Source organism: Anarhichas minor, unplaced genomic scaffold, assembly GCF_050575085.1.
Source record: "Anarhichas minor isolate MPS153535 unplaced genomic scaffold, ASM5057508v1 ptg000005l, whole genome shotgun sequence".
Taxonomy (NCBI): Eukaryota; Metazoa; Chordata; class Actinopteri; order Perciformes; family Anarhichadidae; genus Anarhichas; species Anarhichas minor.
The window spans coordinates 1,412,873-1,437,798 of NW_027466451.1; the positions used below are offsets into that span (position 1 = coordinate 1,412,873).

The 24,926-nt window shown below is 42.3% G+C and overlaps 2 protein-coding genes across 3 annotated transcripts in view; both read left to right on the forward strand.

Annotated features, from left to right (window-relative positions):
• The first annotated feature begins 1,553 nt into the window (after window positions 1–1,553).
• Window positions 1,554–4,282, forward strand: slc10a3 (solute carrier family 10 member 3). The gene has a single exon (XM_076075665.1). It carries the CDS (start codon window positions 2,270–2,272, stop codon window positions 3,689–3,691), a length of 1,422 nt encoding a protein of 473 aa, XP_075931780.1. The 5' UTR covers window positions 1,554–2,269; the 3' UTR covers window positions 3,692–4,282.
• Window positions 4,283–9,638: 5,356 nt separating this feature from the next.
• Window positions 9,639–24,926, forward strand: part of fanca (FA complementation group A) — a 34,886-nt gene continuing 19,598 nt past the window's right edge. For both annotated transcript variants that reach the window (XM_076075690.1, XM_076075696.1), the window contains exons 1-16: window positions 9,639–9,865; window positions 10,517–10,629; window positions 11,196–11,292; window positions 11,559–11,701; window positions 14,017–14,112; window positions 14,312–14,385; window positions 14,990–15,099; window positions 15,413–15,523; window positions 15,715–15,778; window positions 16,757–16,869; window positions 17,094–17,170; window positions 17,785–17,926; window positions 18,762–18,895; window positions 19,255–19,365; window positions 21,512–21,607; window positions 21,762–21,824. In XM_076075690.1, the coding sequence (XP_075931805.1) occupies window positions 9,805–9,865; window positions 10,517–10,629; window positions 11,196–11,292; window positions 11,559–11,701; window positions 14,017–14,112; window positions 14,312–14,385; window positions 14,990–15,099; window positions 15,413–15,523; window positions 15,715–15,778; window positions 16,757–16,869; window positions 17,094–17,170; window positions 17,785–17,926; window positions 18,762–18,895; window positions 19,255–19,365; window positions 21,512–21,607; window positions 21,762–21,824 (1,605 nt within the window). In that variant the 5' untranslated portion in view covers window positions 9,639–9,804. The remainder of the gene's footprint in view (window positions 9,866–10,516; window positions 10,630–11,195; window positions 11,293–11,558; window positions 11,702–14,016; window positions 14,113–14,311; window positions 14,386–14,989; window positions 15,100–15,412; window positions 15,524–15,714; window positions 15,779–16,756; window positions 16,870–17,093; window positions 17,171–17,784; window positions 17,927–18,761; window positions 18,896–19,254; window positions 19,366–21,511; window positions 21,608–21,761; window positions 21,825–24,926) is intronic.

Genomic DNA, 24,926 nt, shown 5'->3' on the forward strand with positions numbered 1-24,926 from the left:
CACAGATACTTAGCTACTTTCATTAGAAACGAGTTAGCAACACTACGGCTGGGTTTTTAGGTTGATATTTAAAATCTAGCAAACTCATGCCAGTTTCTGATTTCTAGAAAAAGAAAAAAATTATTACAGTCAAAGGCAAATCACATGACACATGGCGGCCATTAAAAACGAATTACAAGAGCAAAAGAGTGCAATCAAACACAAATATAATTAGTATATTCACATAAATATGATTTAACAAAGTGCTGCATGAATGACTCCTAAAACCTGGAAATTAGTCAGCATTTTTGCACGAGTTCCCTCATTTCGAATTTTATATTTTTAATAGGCTTTTGGTTAGATGTCTGAAATAAGGTCTGTGGTTAAGAGTCATGAACGACACAAGAATGTATGGTATTGATAATTCAATACTCACAAGTTACTCATTTGGAATCTATTCCTTTTAAATAATATTCATAATAAAATGATATATATATATATATCACATCAGGCTACAAACGAACTACACCACGGTCACATGAGTATGAAACACAACAAGGCTGTGAAAGCGAACCAGACAGTGTGAGGACGTTTTGTAGTCTCATTTAGTCGCTTGGTAGCAACCGCATTTTATAAGAGACTTGAAAACTTAAAAATTCACGTGACATATTTTATATCATACAGTATAACAAATGGTTAAAATCTCTTCAGCCTGTGTTAACAAGCGTTATTATCTGCTTAACTATCACTTAATCATTATGTTTTTTCATTTATAAGGATTCCGCCATTTCACTTTGGTCAGGAAATTAAGTGCGTGTGTCTGTGTGTGATGGGTAATCCCTGGTTTACCCTCCCCCCCCCCCCTACAAATCACGGTGTTCCCTCTCCCATGTGACCGCCCCTGCGCATTGGCTGAAGGACGCGGAGAGTTGACGCTTTTGGGCCGCTCCGATTGGATTAATAAACGTTTACGTCAAGTTAGTCAGGGTTACCCAGACAGAGACAGGAAGTAGTGGGGTTTTTCATTAAGCAATTAAAACGTATACGATGTCATTTAGTAAGTAACAATTGGAGAAACAATACCAGGCAAGAAAACATTGATTATGACGCCAGTCTATGTTTAGTCCAAAAACATTTTACAAACTGTATGAATAGCATACGCTTGAGCGGCTGCAAACAATTACCCTTAGAGCCATAAATCAAGTTGTGTTGAATTGAATTGATAAAGCAGGAGCCATTTTAAGGCCCTTGTTGTGTTAGTTGATGATAAACTAGCACAAACCAGCTGATACACAAGACTGAAGCTTTTGGGTCGCCTGGAGGACCATGCATGATACTATACAATACAAGAGAATGATGTAAATGGATTTTTTTTGCTCAGTTCTCTCAATAAAAATGTAATACAAAGTTGATAAAATTATGAGAATTACGAAACCCCTCTTAAATAACGACTCCCCAATCACCGACCTCTGTAACACCTGTATATACCTTGTTGACTCTAAATTCCCATAAAGTCCAATGCAACCAGTGGGCTACCAACTCCGGCAAATTTATGTTAATTTGTCGTAATTTTAATGAACACAGCTCTTTATTTATGAGTTTTCACCACGTGAGCAATATAAAAACAACCTCAAAATATATTTTGACACACAAATCAAAATTAGTAAGTAATCCAGGACCTTGGTGGTGTAAATTACCAGTGCAATTTCAAATCAATTAAGTTAACATATAACAAACATATATTACACGCTTTGTTGCGTCCAACCAATGTTGCTCGAAGATAAAGTGATTTATTTTGGAATTTACAGACCGGAAGTGAGACTTTTACTCAAGCTAGCTTGAACTAAATCTGATCAGCGAGCAAACGGCAGCCGAGCTACGATGCTCTCCGTTATTACAAACCGGGGAGACAATAAAAACGGAGGACTAGGCGAGGCTTCGGTTCACCGAGACGGACACCTTCGCATCGAGTAGAAAAAAAGGGGAAGCTGCGAGAGAGACCTGTGCGAGCGTGTGTTCCTGTGTGCCGGAGGGGGCTGCTGCCGTAGAGCTGTGGGCTCTGACAGGACAGGGCGGGGTGATGTTTAGGTTCCGGTATAAAGGCAGCAAGAAAATGGGAACCAGACGAGATGTGGAGCCGGCTGCCAACGCTGTTGTTTTGTACCGGAGACTAGAATGAGAAGTTTACCATCCTGGTGTAACAGGGCGGCGGTGTAACCGTCTGGGGAGGCCGCTCGCGGGGGAGAAGCGTGTCTCTGTGGCGCCCCTCCGCCCTCTGTCCGTCAATAAGATGAGGACGCTATTTACATTCTGTTGTCTCTTCCTTATTATCGGCGGAGCGGACCGGGCGTGGGCCACCGGAAACCTAACCGTCGACAGCAGCCACGACACTAACCTGACGGCCGACAGCGGCAGCAGATATATCACTATCGGGGACGGGTCGTCGCAGGAATTCGAGTTTCCTGAAAACACCAACGGCGTGATTGTAATCGCCAGCCAGTACCGGAGCGCCGCGGCGAGCAGGAAGGGCCGCCAGAGCTGGAAGCAGACGGTGACTGTCCGCTCCCTGGACCCGGAGGTCCTCTCCATACTCAATGTGACGGACAGCGGCCACGCAGCGACGGCCAAGAGCTACGTTATCAGCATTCGCTCCGGGTTCCCAGGCCGGGCTCAGCTGCAGATCCAGCTGCTGGACCAGGACCAGGACCAGGATTCGGTGCCGGTTCTGATCGAAGAGAGGACGGATTACTCCATCAGAGTGGCGCCCGGCAACGATGACCCGGCCACTCGGCTGGTCCAGTCCGGCGGCCTGTCCCATTTTTCGGAGAACCCTGTGCTGTTTGCCCTGCTGCCCCTCATCTTCGTCAACAAGTGTGCGTTTGGGTGCAAGGTGGAGGTGGAGGTGCTGCGGGGCCTACTGAAGAGCCCGGTGCCGCTGCTCCTGGGGGTGCTGGGTCAGTTCCTGGTGATGCCACTGTATGCCTACTGCGTTTCCCGGCTGGCCTCGCTCCCCAAAGCGCTCTCCCTGGGCCTGGTCATCACCTGCTCGGCCCCGGGCGGCGGGGGCGGATACCTGTACAGCCTGCTGCTCGGAGGAGACGTCACCCTGGCCATCTCCATGACCCTGGTCTCCACGGTGGTGGCGGCGGCGGCCATGCCCCTATCGTCTGCCCTGTACGGCCGGCTCCTGGGCGTGCACGCCGCCCTGCACGTGCCGTTCGTGAAGATCCTCGGCACCCTCCTGTTCATCGCCATCCCGATCTCGCTGGGCATGCTGGTCAAGCTGCGCCTGCCCGCCCTCACGCGTGTCCTACTGGCGCTCATACGGCCCTTCAGCTTCGCGCTCATCGTCGGCGGCATCTTCATGGCCTACCAGATGGGCGCGTCCATTCTAGCCAACGTCAGGCCCCAAATCGTGGCGGTCGGGGTCACGGTGCCTTTGCTGGGGCTGGTGGTCGGCGCCGTCCTGGCCAAGCTGGCGGGCCTCGCCCCGTCGCTGAGGAAGACGGTCAGCATCGAGGTGGGCGTCCAGAACAGCCTGCTGGCACTCGCTGTCATGCAGCTGTCCTTCCGCCGGGCGGAGGCCGACTTCGCATCCCAGGCGCCCTTCATCGTGGCACTCAGCAGCACCTCGGAGATGCTGCTCATAGTCCTGGGCTACTTTGCAAAGCGGAGGTTGTGCGGGTCAGCAGTCCCCAGGAGTGACGCCTGATTGTAGCCGCTGTCTTATTTTTTTTTTTTTCTTTGTTCAGAACTTTTTGAAGAATGAACTCTTTCCAACCTGTGGACATTTGGTGTCCCCGCAGTCTTGTCTTCGAGACACGCGACAACCACAAGTCCAGTCATCACCATTGTGGTGCACCTGACGGCGAATGGACTTTTTTTGTGTTTTGTCGTATTTTTCATGAAAACCAAAGGCCTTTTACCCCTCTTGAGACCCCCCTTTTGTGTTTATTTTACAGTATGTACTTTTTAAAATCAGATTATACTGTGAGGTACTCAGTGTAAATATTCCTAAGAAGAGACATACCTATAAAAGATATTTTTGTACCAGATTACTTTTTGTAATCAAAAAGCAAAGATCGATTTGCATCATGTTTACAAGAGGTCCATGTGTCTTAGCCTGGTTGGGGGGGGAGAGGAGTTTTTGGGGTTAAGTGGAATCATTTGGGGGTAATCAAACAGGAACATGATGATGTTATGAAAGTATTTGCCACTGATTGTGTCTCCTGGATCTGCGAATCCATGTACTTGAATATTAGCGAGGAGAAGTGAAGAAAAAGTAAATAAAAACATTGTTAAAGCAGGCTTCTGTTTGTTAAGAGAGTGTGTGTGTGTGCTAAGAAACGCGTCTAACAAGTCAGTGTTAATATAGACAGAGCTAACAGGCTGAATGTTGCACGAAGAGTGAGACCAGAATACCATCCTGTGACGGTTTAGTTTCCTTTCAGTGCACAGACGGCTGAACAGTTGTTTGGCGTTTTGTGTATTTAAAGAACGGCTTCACGGCATGTGTTGAAATTCCAATTGTTAGAGTTAAAAAAGGAAAAAGACAAAAAAACAGTAGCAACACGCACAGGAGATACTTAACCTTCCACTGAAACCGGAATGTGAACACATTGTTAACAGTTTTTTCCAAGGGACTATTTGTTTGGTACGAAGTGCTTTCAGTTGTGTGTTAACAGTGTGTTCTGTAGGGTACCAAGAACATTGTTTCCGGTAAAGACATATTACTGTAGAGGGTTTTTCAAATTTAGATTTTACTGCTTCAAGCACCGCAAACCACCTTTGTGCGGCCGGTGGCAGATATCTGGCAAATGAAAAACAAGCCATGCAGAAGGCCTTTGGTTTAGTAACCTATTGTACCAGAGAACAAGGTCCAGGATTTATCTGTCAACTCTTGTTAAAGTAAACTATCAGTAGGTTCAACATTCAGAATATGTGGTCATTGTTCAGAATTCAGCACAACAACCTTACTATTTTCTGTCTTAAGAAATGGCTTCAGTGAACGAAGGGGAAGGGTTTTTAATGTAAAGACTGCACTTCCTGTTTACACATCAAGATCAGCAGACTTTTTTTTCTCTTCTTTTTACATGCTTTCACTAACTTTCCGTAGTTTTTTTTTTTGCAGTAGGGGAAAAAAGTGTTCAGACCTGCTGTGTTTGGCCCAGCAGATCAGACTGAGCTCTCAGGAATGTAGCACAGCTGTAACGCCTCCAGGCTGGGCTTGAATGTGGTCAGGCCTGAGAGTCTCAGTCGGTGCTGGCGTGTTTTCAACTCCTGTGGCCGCCTCGCTCGCAGAGAGGAGGGGGCCGTCCGGTTCTCTGTTTGTCCCGAGGGAAGGGTGACTGTATGAAGAGCAACATGATCTCTCTGAGTCACGACCGCTTTGCGCTTCCTCGCAGGTTACAACATGAACCCTTTTTGTAGCATTACTATTGATTGTTTTGCCACTAGAGGCCCTGACCTACGTGGGTGTAACTGGAACTAAATACATTCATGCAATAAGTGGGAACTTAAAAGATTCTACATGCATAACGGGGGCAAAATCAGCTTTCTTACAAATTATTTTTGAGCTTAAATAGAGTTTAACTTGGAAATATTAATACATTTTAGCGGTGGTCCATATTGTCCAAATATATGCATGAACTGTATTAAGATATATATATTTTTAAATATTGTTTATTTGATCTGCATCTTTTACTCTTTCACATAATTTCTTTGTTTTTGGTTATTGTTAACTCTGAGTCACAAAGTAAGTTCTATACAAGTACTGAACACACTAAATTATATTTTAATTTCTTTATCAAGTTTTGTAATTCAAAGATGAAGTATTTTTGGTAGTCCCACAGTGCAACGTCAGTCGCTAATTAATACATGGTAAATAAGTCAGTGATTGCTTCAAGAGTGTCTGGAAAGTGTAGCTTCAGAGGATGTAATGCGTTTGTTCCATGCTCTCTTTTTCATGACATGCATGAAATGTGGTCTGTGAGCTAACCTGCTGTTGGAATAGTTTTGTGCAATCACAGTGACATGATGTTGACACTGATGGATTACTGAATGGGCATACTGAGAAAAGGCCCAGGGGCCCAAAGTGTGAAGGCCCCCCCGGCCTTCACTTACAAAATGTTACTCAACAACTACAAAGGGATGCAAAACTGCTGCAAAGAGACTCACAAAAACTATGAAAAGGGGCAAAACAACCACAAAGACACACAAACAAACTGCAAAGAGGCACAAAATGATGACAAAGAGACACAAATGAAATACAAAGACACGAAAAGATTACAAACAGACACAAAATGACCACAAAAGGACAATAAACAATTACAAAGAGACAAAAAATTACGACATCAAGTTACAAAACACCTACACAGAGACACAGAGTGACAACAAAGAGACACTTTACAACTACAAAAAGACACAAAATGACCACAGATAGACAACTACAAAGAGACACACAATTACTACAAAGAGACAACATGATTACAAAGAGACAACAAGTCTCTAAAGAGACACAAAACGACTACAAAGATACACAAAACAACTACAAATCTGCCAATGCATGTTCTATGGACGCCAAACGTTCACTCTGTCTCTTTCTCAAACTTTATCACACACACGCATGAAATCCTGCTGAGGTCCAGATCCAGTCAGCCTTCAATCAACACTTGTCAAAAGTGTCAGTGGCTCACTTGATCCAGACAAGAGCTGCCACTGTAGCCGACTGTGTGTGTGTGTGTGTGTGTGTGTGTGTGTGCGTGCTGAGGTGTCACTGTGTGTTGTTCCTCACGGAGATGACGCTCTGCCTCGCTGGTGAGTTTGCACTCAGCCCGGTACATCAGCATCTCCTGTTTGTATAACCACCCCGCACATTAGCAGCACAATGGGAAGAGGGGCCTCTTAAAAATTCATGAGGACACATTGCATTAAGTTTTCATGAGTTCCTTTCAGCGGCTCCCACGAGACGGTTTTCCTGCCGCCTGCCTGCCGCAATGAAGCTGGGAAGTCCAGAAAATACACTCTGCACACCGTGAAGAACGATCTCTACTCCAACACACGGAGGGCAAGATGGAGGCCGCCGCCGCACAGTCATGGCCACTCAATGGGATTCGGGCCAGGTGTGGCACTCATTATGCCACACCTGAACTGAGTCACAATCCTGTTTGTTCTTTTCAAAGTGTTTATTCTCTCTTTTGATTTTGCACATCACAAACATGGTGGAGTTTGAGAAAGCACTGCAGCCTCCCACAGTAGAGCAAGACAACCCTTTAAATCTCTATAATGTAAAAAGGACGAGGCTTAGACGACAGTCACACCTGTCCTGACATGCCCCGCGTCCTGATCGCTGTGCATAGCGTTTCTACTGTGCATTAGTCAGTGGGGCATTCACATTGTAAAAAAAGGATGTGAGAGAGAAGGTGGGAAGAAGCCCAAGGGACTAAAGGTTGCTTTAACTACAGCTAGGGCCACACTGAGGCACGGTGGGGGGTGTATACATATATTTATAAATATATATATACATTCAATTAAATTTAATTGATTTTGTATAGCCCGAAATCCCAAATTTGCCTCAGAGGGCTTTACAATATACAAATATTTGTATACGTATGTATATATATTTTTTACATTTATATTTTATTTTTCCTTTTTCCTATTTAAACATGTTGTCTTACGTGTTTAGTCTCGTCTTAAATTACGTATTTATTCATTAAAATGTATTTTATTGAATTTGATTAAATCTTATTTAATTAATTTATATTTATATATAATGTTTTTGTGAATATTCATCTGTAAAACACATCAGACTGCCTTTTTGATGCATGTAAAGGGTAAAAAAAGAGAAAAAGGACAAAATAAAGAAGTACTAGCATTAAAATGCCTCCATGTACACTCAGATTTGCTTTGCGGTGTTCATGGACGCTGTTGTCCCACAATGCAACAATGGACATGGAGTAGTTACAGCTGGGGAAAAAACTGTGGACAGAAGTACACCCTTGGAAAAGTATATAGTAAGATTAATATATCATATACAAACAGTATATCAGCTTATAAAAGATGATGTACCGTATATACATTAGTAACAATACACCAGCATTGTAATGTATAGTAAAGTAACACTGACAGGGCCCATTGTGTCTGATGAGTACTTTATTACAGTACTGTACTTTTACTTAAGCTACATTTTGAATACTGGACTTTTAATTGCAATGTGGTGTATTTACATTGATTTACATTGCAGTGTTGGTACATTTGCTCAAGTAAAGCATCTGAATACTTCTTCCACCATCAGTGTTGTATGTATGTAATGTGCAACTGGAACACAGTATTGAGAAAAATACACATACACTTCATTCTGTCTTTTTCCTTCCTGCATCGATCATGCTGATTCTAACCCACATGACCACTCCATTGGCTGTGTTTAACCCTTTTTCGAGATTGCAACAGAATGCATTAAATAATGCAATGTAACAACAACAAATAACAAATCGTGGGAAAACAACATCATAGCGACTCCAAATTCACCTCCAGTTTTATTTATTTAGCCCTTTTAAATACAGATCAGCTGAGCATACACATGCTCTTTTACAGCACCGCTCTGTTGACAGTTAATAGAATAAACAAAACTGGGAACAAAGAGAACAGACAAACAGTACGATGAAATGTGATCCGCAATGCAGAGATGTTGTGTGATATCACAGGGTGCAGTAACGAGAGGCTCTTATTCTCTTAAACTGTTCCAAAGGAGGGGACAGGAGGAAAGGTAGGCTACACAACAAGAGTTCAGGTTGTGTTTGAAAACACAATGTTGCTCAGCAACAAACACCAGAGCCACAGAGGAGAAACCTGCTTTTGAATCGCTGACTCGCAAAAAAAGGAACAAATTAAACACAGGAAACTGTTTGGTGGATGCAAAAATAAAATGATTTACTATTGACTTCAAGAGAGGGTAAAAACAACTTTTTAAAAGTTTAGTTAAATTCAGTTTTAAATTTGTTCCACAAATACATATATACATAGATTGGATTTTAAAAAAATGTATAAAGTTATCTAGAGTAAGAAAAGGACCGGCTGAACATTAAAAAAAACAGTAGCACCAAGATCGAAAAGTGGCCGAGAGTATGCCAATGTGTTCAGCAGTATACAGTATACCGTTCCCTGGAGTGGTAGGTAGGCCACTCCTTTTCCAATGGCATATAGCTACCGTTTCCTGAAGGCAGGTACCGCTTAAAAGTGGAAGTTCACTAGACACAATAGTGCCGCCTCCTGATGCATATGCAAATGTATGCAAATTGTTTGATTCACGAACAGTGATGGCGTAAATGTATTTTTTCTGACTTTATTGACAAAGTAGCGCCTACAAGGCTTTTGAAATGACAAAGTGATTTCGTATTTGCTTATGTACCCTGGAACTGATATTATGGCCAATGTTAAAAGCTCCTGCCTTCAGTAAACGGTACATGCAGTTGAAAAAGGAATGGCATACCACTCCAGGGAGATTGGTTTATGCCGCTGAACAACAGTGACATACCATCGGCCACTTTTCGATCTCTGCGTCACTTAAAATCTCCGGAATACTTCTTTGTTTGTCCCACACATAGAGTGGTCTATCCTGATTGGCTCTCACGCAGACCAATGGGAGAGAAGAGCGCGAGGGGCAACATGGAGGAGAAAGTGGACCAAAACAGTGCCGCAGCAGCCTGGGAAAAGCTAACCAGGGAATGAATGCACTCATTTAGCGCCGCCAAACGTATTGCTTTCAGAAGGACAATTGGCTGAAACGCTGACTTTCTCTCGAAGCGCTGATTCAGCCGTAAAGTAAAAATGGCACTGAGTGCATCGTGTGAAACGGTCTCTCAGAAGAGGACTCTGTCGAGCCTCCTCGGTGAGTTGACAGCAGCTAGCTAATGTTGGCGTTCTTACTTATGGAGCACCAAACAACGTGTCGCGAATACAGTCTAAAATGAAAATACACACTCAAAATGTAGTCAGACTAACTAGCCTAGTCCATTTTCCCCGTTGATGTCATCGTGACCGCGTCTGTATTGTCTCGATAAATACTGTCTAGCGTTTGTAACGTTAACTTATGCTAGCGATTAATTATGGCGTTAAATTAATCAACTCCGGCCATTGACGTGGATACATTCAATTGGAAGCTTTTTAAGTGGAGTTTGGCGTGACCCTTCACGGATAACCATTCCTAGTTACATTTGTTTTAGACAAGTTCACCCACTGAAGGTAGCGGTGTTGTGCCGAATACTGTTTCCCCGTCAATATGCGTTCCCGTACCTATACCTGGACCCCCGCCCCCCCTAATTTTCATAGGAGGGAAACGCTTTTCGACGAGGAAGCAAACTTCGACGTAACACCTGTACATATTTGTCATCTAATCTGAGTCAGTTTAGTTTTTGCCTCAACTTCAGACTTCAAAGTAACCGAATTACATACGGTTTGGCAAACTGTGTTATACAATACTGAAACGGTGTCCACATAAACATTTGTCTGAAGTCTGCAGCATTTCGTGTTTTTTTCCCAGCTGGCCGTGTGGTGAAGAGGCCGAAGCAGGAAGATGCTCGGAGGCTGCAGGAGGCAGCGATCCAGCTGCTGGAACAGCAGCAGAACCTCTGTGGTCTGCTCAGGGAGGTCGGGGTGAGTGAGCGGACATCGGTACCAAGGCAGACCCCACTGGGCTGCACAGCCAATGGGCAAACACTGCCACGACAATAAGGACAATTTATACTAATATGTGGACTGAGAAAGAGGAGTGTAACACCTGACAATGTCATGACTGTCAAACGATGCAATAAATTCACAGTTGCAAAAAAGAAAAAAGCCTCTAAATGAAAGAAATAGTAATGTTGTATTAGGCTGTATGGGAGTAACTGGAGCTCCTACTGGCCATTTGTTGTGTGTGCCACTTGATTGGCTTTGGTGGAAAATATTCTGCATTGGATTGTGATTAAAAGGAATGTTGCTCTTTAGCCCCAAAGCGCCAAAGACATTTTACTGGAATGAGGGCTTCTGGGTGAATTACACGTGTGATTCACTGTAGAGGGACCTTTAAAGATTTAGGAAAGCTGCTTCACCTGTGCTCCTTGTGCTAGGAACTGGTTCGAGGGCTGACAAAGTAAAATCCTCAAATTCAACTGTTTATGATCTTTCACTAATATTTTATTAATTTAAGTTTTTTTTATTGTTTTCTACATTTCTTTTAGAATACAGATCCGTGCAACATTTTCCGCACTCAGAACGGCGAGGAGAAACAGGCGGGCTCTGAAGGCGCCACATCCACCTCTGCATGTTCACTGCTGGGTGAGTGTTTGAATTGCCTCAGTGCTGCACATTGGTTCTCCAACAGCTAATATCTGAGTCAGCTGCCGGACGGCACGACACGGACAAGTTTCAACTTTTCATGGCGGCCGTCTTTGTTCATTCTTTATCTTCTGGACAACTGTCAGTTTTCGTTTGCTTACTTTTTGTACACCACAAAAGAGACTTACAGAAATGGTCACAGCTCACAGCAGAGTGTGCCACAGAGTGAAATGCTGTGAACTACAGGGTGTGTTGTCTATGAACAGCGTGCGAGCTGAGGCGTCGGGCCTCGCAGCTGGGCGTCCCGGCGGCGGCGCTGTCGGTCAAGATGATGCTGGAGAGGCTGATGGAGATCACGGGAAGCGAGGAAGAGGAGAAGAGGAGAGGGCTCCTCACGTCCTCTCAGCGAGTGAGTATCTGACAGTAAAGAGTTGATGATTTGTTTCTACGGGCCGTAAGAATCCAAGGTGAGCATTCAATCCGTCCCCTCATGCACGAGTAAGTTAATGCAGGAGTCACAGTGGCTCCCACAAACCCGTGAACAAAATCCTGAATTTGAAGAAAGTGATTCAGCGTATTTAATGAGTTAGTCTGTTAGTATTAAATCAACTTTTGTCAATGAACATAACTCGTATAACTTGGAAATAAAGTGACAGCGTCTTGGAAATGTTTGAAAACAAACGTACGCAGTCGCCACTGGAATCTAATTCTACACTTAGTGTAATTCTAATACTGATCTTTATCGGACACTGTCCACAAATACCAGGTTTAAACAGAATGTGGACGACTATTTCTGAGTGAGGACTAAACTAAACTAAATCTTTTTATACAGTTTAATTTTCAGACTTTTGTATATATTATCCAGTAAGTGTGTTATTAAGATTTAAGTTATGCATGTGCAAAATCTCATTTTGACAACCTCAGAGCGGCAAATCCTGGTGCACCCCCTGTGAAAGTCGATAAAAATCTGTTTATTATTATTATTATTTTTTCTGCTGACATCCAGCAGAAGAAAACTTAAAAACATTGTCTCCTTTGGCTGTCGGCATCTTGAATCTATAATATCGGTATTAGTTTTTGTTATGCTTCTGTATATCACATCCCCTCTCACATTTACCATACGGTTCACCAGACCATCGGCGTGGTGAAAACTAATTTGGAGCAGGTTTTTAATATGGAGTGTGTTACAGTGTAGGCTGGAAAAGTGAAAAATGACGCATACTGAAACCGGACGGTATGCAAACTGAATGCTGTCGATGTCTGAGTGTTCACTCGGGCCTCGGCAGTAAGGGTTGCTAGATTGCCTTCGGCAACCATTTTTACATATCTGCAAGTCTCAGCCCTTTGGTTTCCGTGGAAACCACTTTATAACATATAGACAAATAAACTTTAAAAACGTTACTGCTGTCAACACATAGTCATTATTTTATACCAATTAGCTTTTGCCCCTTCTCTTCAGCTGTATGTGAGAGGGGACTCAGCTCCTTATTAGAATCAGGACAGACTGGAGGTCGTCTCTGAAAGAAGAGACGATGGACAAGCGGATGTTGGCGTCACTTGAGGGGCCCACAATCCAAGACTTCAATGCTTAAAAGACCAAAGGATCTGTGGTGGGAATCAGGACAAAGGTCCAGAAAAGCAACATTGTAAAGGAACGGATGGAAAAACGAGTGACTTGCTGGGTTCATTCCTGGGGGATGTGTGAACAGCTGCACTACTGCTAGTTTGTATACTGAAATATTATATGCTCAAAGATAATATTACTTTTCAAATTCTGTAAAGAAGCAGATAAGAACCAAAAACTACAAAGACTTTTTGTTCGGAAATAGAACTTTTATGTCACATTTTCATCAGCTGACATATAACGGCAATTTCTTAATAAAAGGTGACTAAAAAAAGGCAACCATATGATCAGTTTTGGCAACCAAAAAGCTGGTGCCTGGTTGGCAGCGGGGCAACCACTTTTAGGAGTTAGCGTCGACCCCTGAGACTCTTCTCCCACGATGTACAAAGTAAAATGGAGGAGCCATAGTAATTGAATGTCAGTAGAATGGACATTCCCCGTTCAAATCAACATAGCAGGATGGTCAGAGCGGAGTCCATTTTTTAAGCAAACTTCCCAACAACCCGACTATATCCGTCGCCTTGCTGCTAGAGAGGAATTTGAGGATTGCTGGATTGCAATTGCTCCGTATTTCTGTCGGCAAGTCATAAATTGACGGTTGGCCAAAACGGAGTTCTCAAACTAGTGAGTGTGACACGCTTTAAGGCCCCCGCTGACTTGCGTTGTCACCATAGCTACTAACGACAGTCGCCATGCTCTTTTAAACTCGTCAAATGACTGCGGCATTAATTAGATTAAATGTTATACATTAATACTGTGCAGTTTTGCCGAAAACATGCCAGTAAATCAGATGCCAGGCGCTTTTTCTTCAAACAATGTAGTGAGTGGATTCTCATTTTGTGTCTAATGCACGGTGACTTTGTGTTTTCTTCCCACAGCTTTACTGCTGCATCAGCTCTGCATGCTGAAAATGGTCGTTGCGTCACATCTTGTTGGCAGATTACGTCTGCGGTTTAACATCTTTCTGCTCCGGATGCAGCCGCTAACATCTCACGAGTTCCTCTTTCATTGCTGCGGGACTCTTGTTCTGCAGGAGGACACAAAGCACATTCAAATGTGACACACGATGTAAAAATGTGTCCCGTCCCTGTCCTCTCTAGGTCCAGCTGTGCGTCCTGCTGGAGTCCAGCAGAGAACTGCTGTCACAGGGAGCCCTCTGCCCTAAACTGCTCTGGCAGGAGTACAGGAGGGATCAGGTGTGTGTGTGTGTGTGTTAGAGTTCAAACATGAGACTTGATTACTTCTGATGAGGTTTTGCACAATTTGTAATTCCATGAAGTTACTTTAAAATGTTCATTAATCCCTTTAAAGTCGGTCTGAACAATAGGAAAAACTGTGCCTGGCTTTCTTATACAGGATGTAGGAAATTAAATATTTAATGTGGTGTTTTTACAGAGGCTACCCAACCTGGAGGTGGTGTACCATCTCCACGTTTGCAACATCCTCACCCTGAAGTACATCATAGAGAGGTAAGAAATATAAGTAGTTTAGTTTTTTATGGAAAAAAAGCATACAGGGATTACTATCATGCAGCAGTTGGCCTCAGAAGATAACAAGACAGAGAAGTATTCTACTTCAGTATATTTACTTCTGCAAACACTATCGAAGCATAGAAAGTCTTTTAAGGATTTAAATGTTAATAACTAACTGAATACACAGTTATGAAATGTAACTTTACTTCAGAACACTTAACTGAGAATTCTCTCAGTGAAACATTTTACTTTAAAAGCAAACTATCTGCTTCATGTTGGTTGAGTTACAAGTTATGTGTGAATCTTCTGGTTATTTCAGAGACGGGAAGTAAACCGCCTGAATACCTAAAGGTGACGTTCAAAGTAACAGCATTCAATGCTACAACTGAACTCGCAACAGAACACAGAGTTACAGTGCCCCTCTGTGGATGCAGAGAGCCATCTTTAAATTGTACACTGAGTTCAGTTAAACTAAAACACAACAAAGAAGGATCTCCAAGTCACCCCGAGTTTGAGGAGAGTGACAGTTAAAAGCATGGCCGACACCTGCACCTTTCTGCAGCATATGAACTTGAACCTATCGCTTTGTTTCTCCATTCAGTGATGAAGAAGTGAGACTGTGGTTGGTGTCTCAGGTGAAGGCTCTGTGCGGTTGGAAGCCTCCTCACGGAGACGAGGAGACCAAACAACTTCAGCGGAAAGTGCTGTCAAGTAAGGACACTGGTCGCTCATCCATTCGTCAACATTACAATACTTAAAGCACAAAAGCTGCTTTGGATTTGGGAGACGTGATTCTTGGATGGTTTTGTCAGAGCACCTTGAATTTGGTGCTAAATGAGTAAAATTGTACAACGTCAGGCTTAGGAAAGATAGACTTGCACTTGCACTGCCAGGGTTAGGAGTTTTAAACGCAACCAACCAAGCTACAAAAAAAATGCCCTCATGGCATCAAGTACACTCCATCAAGTACACTCTGTTTGCTGCTGCTGAGGGTGATGCTGATAAAAGATCTCCTGTATTTCAGCTGTGGTTGGAGTCTTGGTGGGAAGTGGCTTTGAGCTGATCCAGGAGCCGGCAGCTGCCGACAGGAGGGCGTCCCTGCTCTGCTGCTCGGTGCTGGACGACATGCTCTTCTGTGAGTCTACGTGTTCCCTGTCCTGTGTTGATGAAAAATGTAGCAAAGCACTTTGAGTCACACCTCTGGAGCCGTAACGCTATTTTCTACTTTTTTAAGAGCTAAGACGTCTAAGTATCATCTTAATACTTTCCTTATTTTTTTGTCTCGCTTTTTAACACTTTATTGTTTTTCCTCTTTGTCTTTTTCAGGGCTGCTAGACACCGTGGGAAAGAGTCTGACGCTGCGGTGTGCTGGAGCAGGAGCTGAGCTATGGTTCATTGTGTTTTATGTGTCTTATTAAGCTTCATGAAATCAGATATTTGTTGAGTTTGAGGTCTCTGCCTGAAGAAAACAAAATCTAAAAAACAAACAACGTTTCTCAAACATTTGGAGGAAGAACAAAATAATGATAAAATCGTCCCATATCAATTTTAATTGATCAACCACTTTTCTTATTGACATGACGGGGGTGTAATGTTTCTGAGTCTCTGCTGCCAGAGTTTTCCGACATAAAACCATAGACTGGGACTGAGATTGGGACACAGCCGAAGTGGACGTAGTCATCGTGACGTCACTCATTGGTTTGTGGACTGACGTTCTGGAGCCTTGAGTTCGGTGATTTTGCCGTCGCCATCTTGGAATACCACGGTCGCCATGTTGTTTTTTTCCTAAGCAATGAACCATATTTGGAATGCGGAGGAGTGACGTAGAGACATCATATACGGCTCTGGTAGCGGCCTGTCAATCACAGTAAGCCCGCCCTAAAGTATCCCCTGCTTTATGGTCTGTTTGACTCTAAATGGACCATCATTTACTAAATGAACATCATGCTGCATTAAAGAAGACTTGAAACTAGAGATTGAGACCATAAACTCATGTTTACTGAGGTAATAAATCAAGAGAGAAGTAGAGTCATTTTATCATAGACTTCTATACAATCAGACTTCTTTTTGCAACCGGAACAAAAAGAAGTCTGATTGTGTGTGTGTGTGTGTGTGTGTGTGTGTATAATATATATGTATGTAAATATACATATATGTATATGTATGTAAATATACATATATGTATATGTATGTAAATATACATATATGTATGTAAATATACATGTATGTAAATATATGTATGTGTATGTAAATATACATGTATGTAAATATACGTATATGTATGTAAATATACGTATATGAGTGTGTGTGTGTGTGTCTTGTACGCTGTTGGTCTCTTTCTTACCCCTCTGCCCCGTGTTTCACACAGGATTCAGATATTTGACGCCTCATTGTGTGGAGCTTCAGCGTCAGTGGAGACCCTTCAGCGTTTCTTCACACACTCCCTCACACAGACTCTCACTTACAAGCCTCGACTAACCGGTAAAGACAAGTTGTTGACCTTTTTAAACTGCTTCATGCTTGGTTTTTTTTCTTGATTCTTGATGCTTATACTTAAACTTACGATACAAATCTGGTAAGAACTTCAATTGGGGTCAGAAAAGGTTTGGTAAAACTTTTCAATAAGTATCCTGATGCACATGTACATGCTGCTTTCATAGTGGGGAAAACATCTGAAGTGTAACAACTTAATCTCATACCCGCAGTGTCCGATGCCATCGCTCTGCAGAATGAGTGGACCTTCGCAAAAGCCAACCGGTTGTTGACCTCTCTGTTCCGTAAGGTAAATGTTAAAAGCAGAGCAGGTTATAAACCATCACATATCAACAAGTTTGCTCTGATTCATGTGACTTTTTTACATGTAAGACTAAAGAGTAAGTGACTGAGTGCTATTTCTTTTTCATAACATTGTAATTAAAGGTAGAGAAAGATCGTTGATAGATAAACAAAACACCCCTACAAATACGCCCAATGTTTTTCAAAAGACTGCTGAAAATGATGAAGATATAAATCACACAACGGCATAAATAATCATGTTGTAATGTCGACTTGTTCCTCCCTAAAGGCTCTGTTCACCTTTTTATTGTATTTTCTTTTCATCTGTTATTGCACTCTTTAAAGGAAAACAGTAAAGATAGTTAATGCACAGTGCTGAGCCCTATTTCCTTTTGAACTAATCAGGCTTCAGGTGTACAGCCTTCAGCGCAGCGGAAACACAGCATTGAGAGTATTGATTTATGATGTTCTCACCTGCAACAGTATATCAGCCTGTTAGTCACTCTAAGCTAAAAAGGTTACTGGAAGTGCTCTCTGTGTCTTCTGATCTTTGGTCTGCAGGGTCTGTTGTAACAACGCTAACAGTAACTTGTCTGTATTGTTCTTGTGCTCCTGTAACAGCTGGCTGTGATCTTCAGTGTGGAGCAGCTGCTGTGTCACCTGCAGCAGGTTTTGGAAACCCACGAGGTCAACTGGAAGCACGTCCTTTGCTTCCTCTCCACCCTGCTGGTTTACAACCCCTGTGCCCAGCTCAGCCTGAGAGGTAAACGCTTTTATACTGGATTAATACTGCCAAGTGCCAATATTATGAACTGAGAACACATTTGACCATTTTTCACGTGTGTCATCAAATTGTTCCATTCAAATAAATTTTGCAGTTTCTCATAGATGAAGTATTTTGCACTTACCATTTCAAAGTAGAAAGGTGCTCTCAGTAGAAAATGGATCTCCACCAGGTGTGTCTGCAACAGCCACTGCTTATTGTCTAACCCCCGTTCTAGACACCAATGGGCTGTAAGGCTTCGTAAAACACTTCATTCAAACTTAAAAACAAGCGACGATGTATGCAGGCTCAAAGTTGTCGTGTAAGAAAGTTCTTACAATCTTGCCAAAAAAATGAAACTCACCAAACCGTCTCATGTACTCAGCAGTGTGTACTAGCTCTGTTAGCTGTTAGCCAAACACATCGTCCAAAACAAAAAAAGAGAGCAAACTGTTCCCCACTTTGTCTCTGGGCGGTGATGCACTCAGCTGTGTTATCACTAGCGGCCCCTGACGGCCAGGGGCCTGTTAAGAGTAGTGAGTGTGGAGTCAGCAGGCAGGCAGTGGCAGTATAAAACACGCAATAAAAGGTGTTTTGGTAAAGGGTTATTCACCGCAACCAAGAAAGCTCCTCGAGCGTGCAGCTGTAACTGGTGGTCACCCAAAATAGTAGGCAGTTTGCTGCAGCAAATTCATGGCGGAAGTTATAAAAGCTTAACACCAATAAACTTATACGTCGGACTATGAACAGAAATTGATAGAAATTTGCTTTGGGTCGTTTTCATCACAGCGTTAAAAAGCTGTTCATGTCTGTTCTGTTTCTCTTCCTCTGCCAGAGCTGCTGTCCAGACTGCTGAGCTCCGCATTTGAAGGCTACGACCTAGAGAACATGATAACTGCCTTCCTCTTGGCTCGACAGGGTGCGCTGGAGGGACCCGCCATCTTCCCCTCCTACAGCAACTGGTTCAAGGTTTCATATTGGCTTTTCCACACCACTAGTTTGGTTATGGACATGTTTGGATTAGTGCTGCTGATAGTAAGCATCTTTAAGTGAGCTCAGCGGCATGACCAGCAGCTATTTTGGCGTGCATTCACCACATAAGACAATGGACATTTTTCAGATTGTTTAACAAAGGTGGAGTGTGTGTCCGTGTGTATTAATAGGGTTGTTGTTCAAACCCATGATGCAACAGTTTACATGGTCATGGGATTGTCTGTTTTTGCAGTTTGTTGTTATCACAGATAGAGTTCCAGAGAGTTTGAGAAGTCTTAAAGCACATCAATATGTATTATTTTTACTAGTAGCAGTATTCCTGTCTGCCTTTTCAGATGTCTTTCGGGGGAGGCAGTGGCTACCATGCGACCAGTAAGAAATCTCTGGTGTTTCTGCTGAAGTTCCTGTCTGACTTGGTGCCCTTTGAACCCCCACAGTACCTCAAGGTGACACTCTACATATGTCTCTGTCTCTGAAACATTTTTGATAGCCTCATTTCGCTAGACATAAAATATATGGTGTCTTTTGTATATCAGATGAACCTTTAATGATCCCAAGTGGGGCAACTGTGGCTCAGTGGTAGAGCAGGGTCGTCCTTCAATCAGAGGATCGGTGGTTTGATCCCCGCCTCCACTAGTCCATGTGTCCTTGGGCAAGACACTTAACCCCAAAATTGCTTCTGAAAGCTGTTCCTGTGGTGTATGAATGGATATGAATGATTACATAGTCCCGATGGGAAGGTTGCACATTGCATGCTAGCTGCTGCCATCAATGTGTGAATGGGTGAATGATGACATGTAGTGTTAAAGCGCTTTGAGTGGTCGGAAGACTAGAAAAGAACTATACGGTAAAGTCCATTCACCATTTAACTGGTTACTACAGCAAATAATAACAGGATTCAGAAGAAGACATACTAAAATATTGTTCATGCTGTATGTGGGGTATGATAAATGTATGCAGTATAATAAACCATAACTATTGAAAAAAAACTATGCAGGAATATAACTTAATAAATACTATGAAGTCTGCAGCAGTGGTGGAAAGTTACAAAGTACATGTACTTCAGTACTGTGATTAAGTTCAAGTTTGAGGTACTTGTACTTTACCTCAGTATATCCATTTTATGCACTTCTACTTCACTACATCTCAAAGGAAAGTATTGTACTTTTTACATCCAACACATTTATCTTACAGATGTACTTACTCAGATAATAAAACATATAAGCTTTCAAAACACAAGGAATTTTTAAATATCAAACAGTAGTTCTCAACCTTTTTGGTTTATGACCCTTTCTAAAACAAAAAATAAAATCTGTGTCAACTAACCGGTGAGTTGTGATCATTTCCCCTCAACTTCATAGATGCTTTCATATGAATAACCATTCCTTTCTGTTCTGTGGACTTTAAGTTAAGCTGTCAGCACATTACAAAATCTTGGGAATCAGTATTAATGACTGATTATCTGGCGAAGGCGATGTGCTTTGTGAACTCTTAGTAACATTTGTGAATTTGAGTTTACGTGCAAGGCTGGGAAATGTGTATGCTACTAAATACTCAGCTGAAAAAAAGTGGTTTGGGGATTTAGTGTCTCTTTAAAGTTAACACATCATCTTTTCCTTCAAACATTTTAGGGGAATTAATAAGCATGTAAGCATGTTTTGTTGTGCAGAAAATATAGTCTTTGTTGCCCTTTCTTGAGGCAAAATGTAAGAAAAGTAAGAAAAATGTCAAATTTTACTCACTCAGCGGCTGGCTAGTTAGCTAGCTAGCTTGCTAATTCCACCATGTTTTCATGCTTCAGCTACAGACCATAAAAAGCACCACATGAACGTCTGTAGCAGTACTGAGTTTTTCCTCTTTCCTAAACCATGAATCATCCCATGACCCCCCCCAGATTTGTATTGTGACCCTTTGGAAGGGTAACAGACCCCAAGGTTGGAAACCGCTGCACTAAACTACCTAAGTGTATAAAGTAAAACTAGCTCCACCATGACCAGCTTTAACAGTCAAATGCTACTTACACAGTCACAGGGGTATGTCTTTTTGTGTAATGAACATTTTATGCTTTAAGTATGTTTAGCTGCTAGCACTTCTGTACTCTTACATCGGTCATATTTTGAATGCAGGACTTTAACTTGTCAAGGAGTTAATTTGTTTATGGTTGTCTTGGAACTTAAAGTCAAGATGAAAAGCACCTACTTAACAATATATGCAAATAGAATTACAAATAAATCAAGTTGTTTGTATTTTTATATCAAAATCCAAATGACTGTAAAACAATATATTACGCATGCTTTTGTAATCTACTACCAGCCAATTCCAACCATTAATATCATGAATCAATCTGTGGAGCCACAGTCCTCCGCTGCTCCGTATCGTGCTACATTCAAAGCCCGCCCACTTTTTTTTTAGCGGTCCAATCAAATGCAAAGGATTTGATTCGAATCCCTCTTGTTACTGTTCACTGCTGAAATATTCCATTTCACTGGGGAACAACATCACAATACAGAAAGAAGACGCTCTAACTTCCATTTCACTGGGACTGTGCTGGACTAGAAAGAGCAAAACTCACTGTCATTTTACCCCTGGTAGGTTCACATCCTGCAGCCTCCATATGTACCTGTGAAACACCGCAGCCTCCTGATGGAGTACGTCTCTCTGGCCAAGACCAGGCTGGCCGACCTCAAGGTAAACACCAAGGGATTTATCCTCAGCACATCATTACTGCGTTATTTAGACATTTTAATATTGAAAATACACAGTCCTCCCAGATGTTTTGTGATGTATCCATGATTGTGTGTGTTTGTGTGTGTGTGTGTGTGTGTGTGTGTCCCACATGCAGGAGTCAGTGGAGGACATGGGTTTGTATGAGGATGTTTCTGGTGCAGGCGGAGCATCATTGCAGGTAACCGCAACACCCAGTGATATGTTTGTGTCGTCGGCAGAGAACGCCCTTATTTTGACGAGGCTCTTTTAATTTTCCGAGCTCAGGAAAGTGTCAAAGATAATGGAGGCAAACATTTCAAGCATCGCGCTTCAACTAAGATTTGAGAAACCAGAAAATCTTAGCACCCGGTTAAGGCATCAATGATGCAATGAATTATAGGAATCAACCGCTAATCAACCCTCTTGCAGATGTGATTAGTTTGTGGTCTAAAATCCTGTTTGAAACATTTCAATTCCTGAGTTTTGGTCGCTGTACCAAAGAAATACAAATATATTTTCTACAAAGCTCTGTGTTCCATCCATCCATCCATCCATTTTCCACCGCTTATCCGGGGTCGGGTCGCGGTGGCAGCAGGCCAAGCAGGCCGACCCAGACCTCCCGCTCAGCTCTGTGTTTTAATTATCAAAGGAATCTCGAGATTTTTATTTAGATAAATGTCTGTTAAGTCACGATCTATCGCAGAAGGAGGTAACACAATTGGGAGTGAGCGTTATAGACTTGTTTTTCAAAATAACATCCCCCATTTCCCTCACTGTATGTTAACAGGAAACTAGGGTCAGACCCAGCTTTTTTAAATAAAAGCCCTCAGAAGGTATCGTCATCTTAACAGGGAATAATAAATACTGGGTGTTTGTGGTGACATTCTCAGTAAAGAAAATTCTGTATTACAGTTTATCACCGTTAAATAAACAATTAATAGAACTATGCACACAATTCTAAAAACTTGAAGATCGTGTATTAACAAAAAGATGTCAGACTGCATTGTTTTCACTCCAACATATATCACAATAGAATGTCTAAATAACCAGGACTAATAACAAGCATCCATGCGATTACTGCCTAACTGGAGGCGCTCACCAGATGGAGCGCGTACATTAAGGCTGAGTCCTTACTCCTTATGTCGTCCCCTTTCTCTCTCCCCTGCCGTTCCTGTTTGTCTCTCTCACTATCAAATAAAGAACAAATGCCAAAAAAAAGATCTGACTAGACATTTAATGCCAACATAGACCCTTTAACCGCCGACGTCATTTAACTCCAGTCATCCAGATGAGTTAACAAACTTTACACATTGAACTCAAACTGTTTCCAGCATCAAAATGTCTGGTTATTGGATGATTGGTCGTCAGAATCGATATTCCTACAGAGTTTAGACAGGATCACGATCAGGGCAGCAGGTGTTTCAGTTTAACAAGTGAACATGTTAACTGGTGACTCTTGGCCAAATGTGTCCGTGGTTGGTAGATAATAAACACAGATGAGTTTGTATTTCAAATTGATTGAAGTCTTTTACGGGGACACCTACGTGTTTTATTGGTGTTTTCGACAGCTGCCGTCACTACAAGCAACCATGACGCATTCGGCTGAGAGTCACCAGTTAACACGGTCACTGGTTGAACCGAAACCCTCTGGCTGCGAGCTATTAACGGTGTTGACTAGCACTGGACTGTTTGTAAAGTCTGTTTTAAAAGTGAATAAAGTCAAACCTCTGAGTCTTTGTCCTGGTGTTTGACGTTCTCTACATGAACACAGATAACAGAGTTGGATCATCTAGAGCACACGTGTCAAACTCAAGGCCCGCGTTTAATGTCGGTACACAGACAACATGCTATCTCATAATTTCACGCCACGTCATTTTATGTGGCCCGCGAATCCACCAGCAAAAAAAAAATTTTGGAAAAGAAAAATTAAGTTAGACTTGAAAAAAAAATATCCCCATGGTCGAAATTATGAGATAGAAAGTTGAAATTATGAGATAGCATGTTGTCTGTGTACCGACATTAAAACTATCACAACAGGTGGACAGGAGAGGGAACAGCCCGTAAAGCGGTTTTCCAACAAGTGATTGAGTTGAAAAAGATCGACAAATAATCCCAAAATGTCCACGAAGAGAAAGATTGATGCAGAGGGAAGAAAATGTAATTTAAGATGGGAAAGCGAATACATTTCTGTGCTTCAGGGAGAAAAACGGGTCTGTCTTCTGTGTTATGATGCGTGTCGGTGATGAAGGATACAATTCACGTCGGCATTTTGACACCAAACACGGAGCTAAATTTAGCCTCCAAGAAAAACATAAAATTGTCCAAGAATTAAAAGGCAGACTGCAATCACAGCAGAATATATTTACAAAAGCTACAGCCCAGTGCTGCTAAAGGTATGTGAGCAGGTGAGCTCCGACCAGATACAGACTTTTAAAAATGTCAGTTTGTGAAGAAACACCATCGCAGACCGAGTTCAGGAACTAGCAGCAATCTAACACAGCTAGCTAAGAGACGAGATACATCATCTATCAATGTTTGTAAGAGGCTCAAGGCAGACCTGACTCTCAGTGAGGAGCTCTTGGATGTAGCTGCCATGCACGGGACGACGGCAGGGAGGGACATTAGTGATGCAGAGAGGTGACAAAAATAGCTTTGAACAAAGTTAATGTAATAACTTGTGTTTGATGATATTTGTCTTTGTTATTTTCTTTAAAAGTTTGATCTTTGATAGAGTAATGTGGGTTTCTTAACCCTAAATCAAAATTATTTATGTTATAATAACAGAAATGTGATTAAATATCATTTTACATTTATATAACTGCATGTACAATATTTTTACACTTGAATAAACAATAATCAAAAGCAGAGAGTTAGTTAACAATATGTCAGGAGTAGTTACAGTTATACAGTCTTACAGTTACAACTGGCCCTTTGAGGGAAACCATGATGCTGATGTGGCCCGGAGTGAAAATGAATTTGACACCCCTGATCTAGAGACTTGTAGCGCATAATGTCTCTCTGGTGTAACGTTACACGCTAGCTTTGTCCACCAAATACATGTTTAAACCCTCCCACTAAATACTGGGCCACTAGCTGATGTCTTCCACCCACTAAGATAGATCTGGAAAGTCACTCTTTTTAGGTTGCATTCACCATCTTGGCTGGTTAATGCCCTTGCATAGCTTGACAAGCAAACTGCGGGCGTCATCATTTTTTAAAAACTTTAAAGGGGTCCATTGAGCACTTTACAGTTTTAGGACATGCGACACATTTCGGTCGGTACCAAAAAAGAACTGCCGAT

Bases quoted from the DNA above. Each gene is read 5' to 3' on its own strand.
- slc10a3 (XM_076075665.1), top strand. From the start codon at position 2,270: ATGAGGACGCTATTTACATTCTGTTGTCTCTTCCTTATTATCGGCGGA.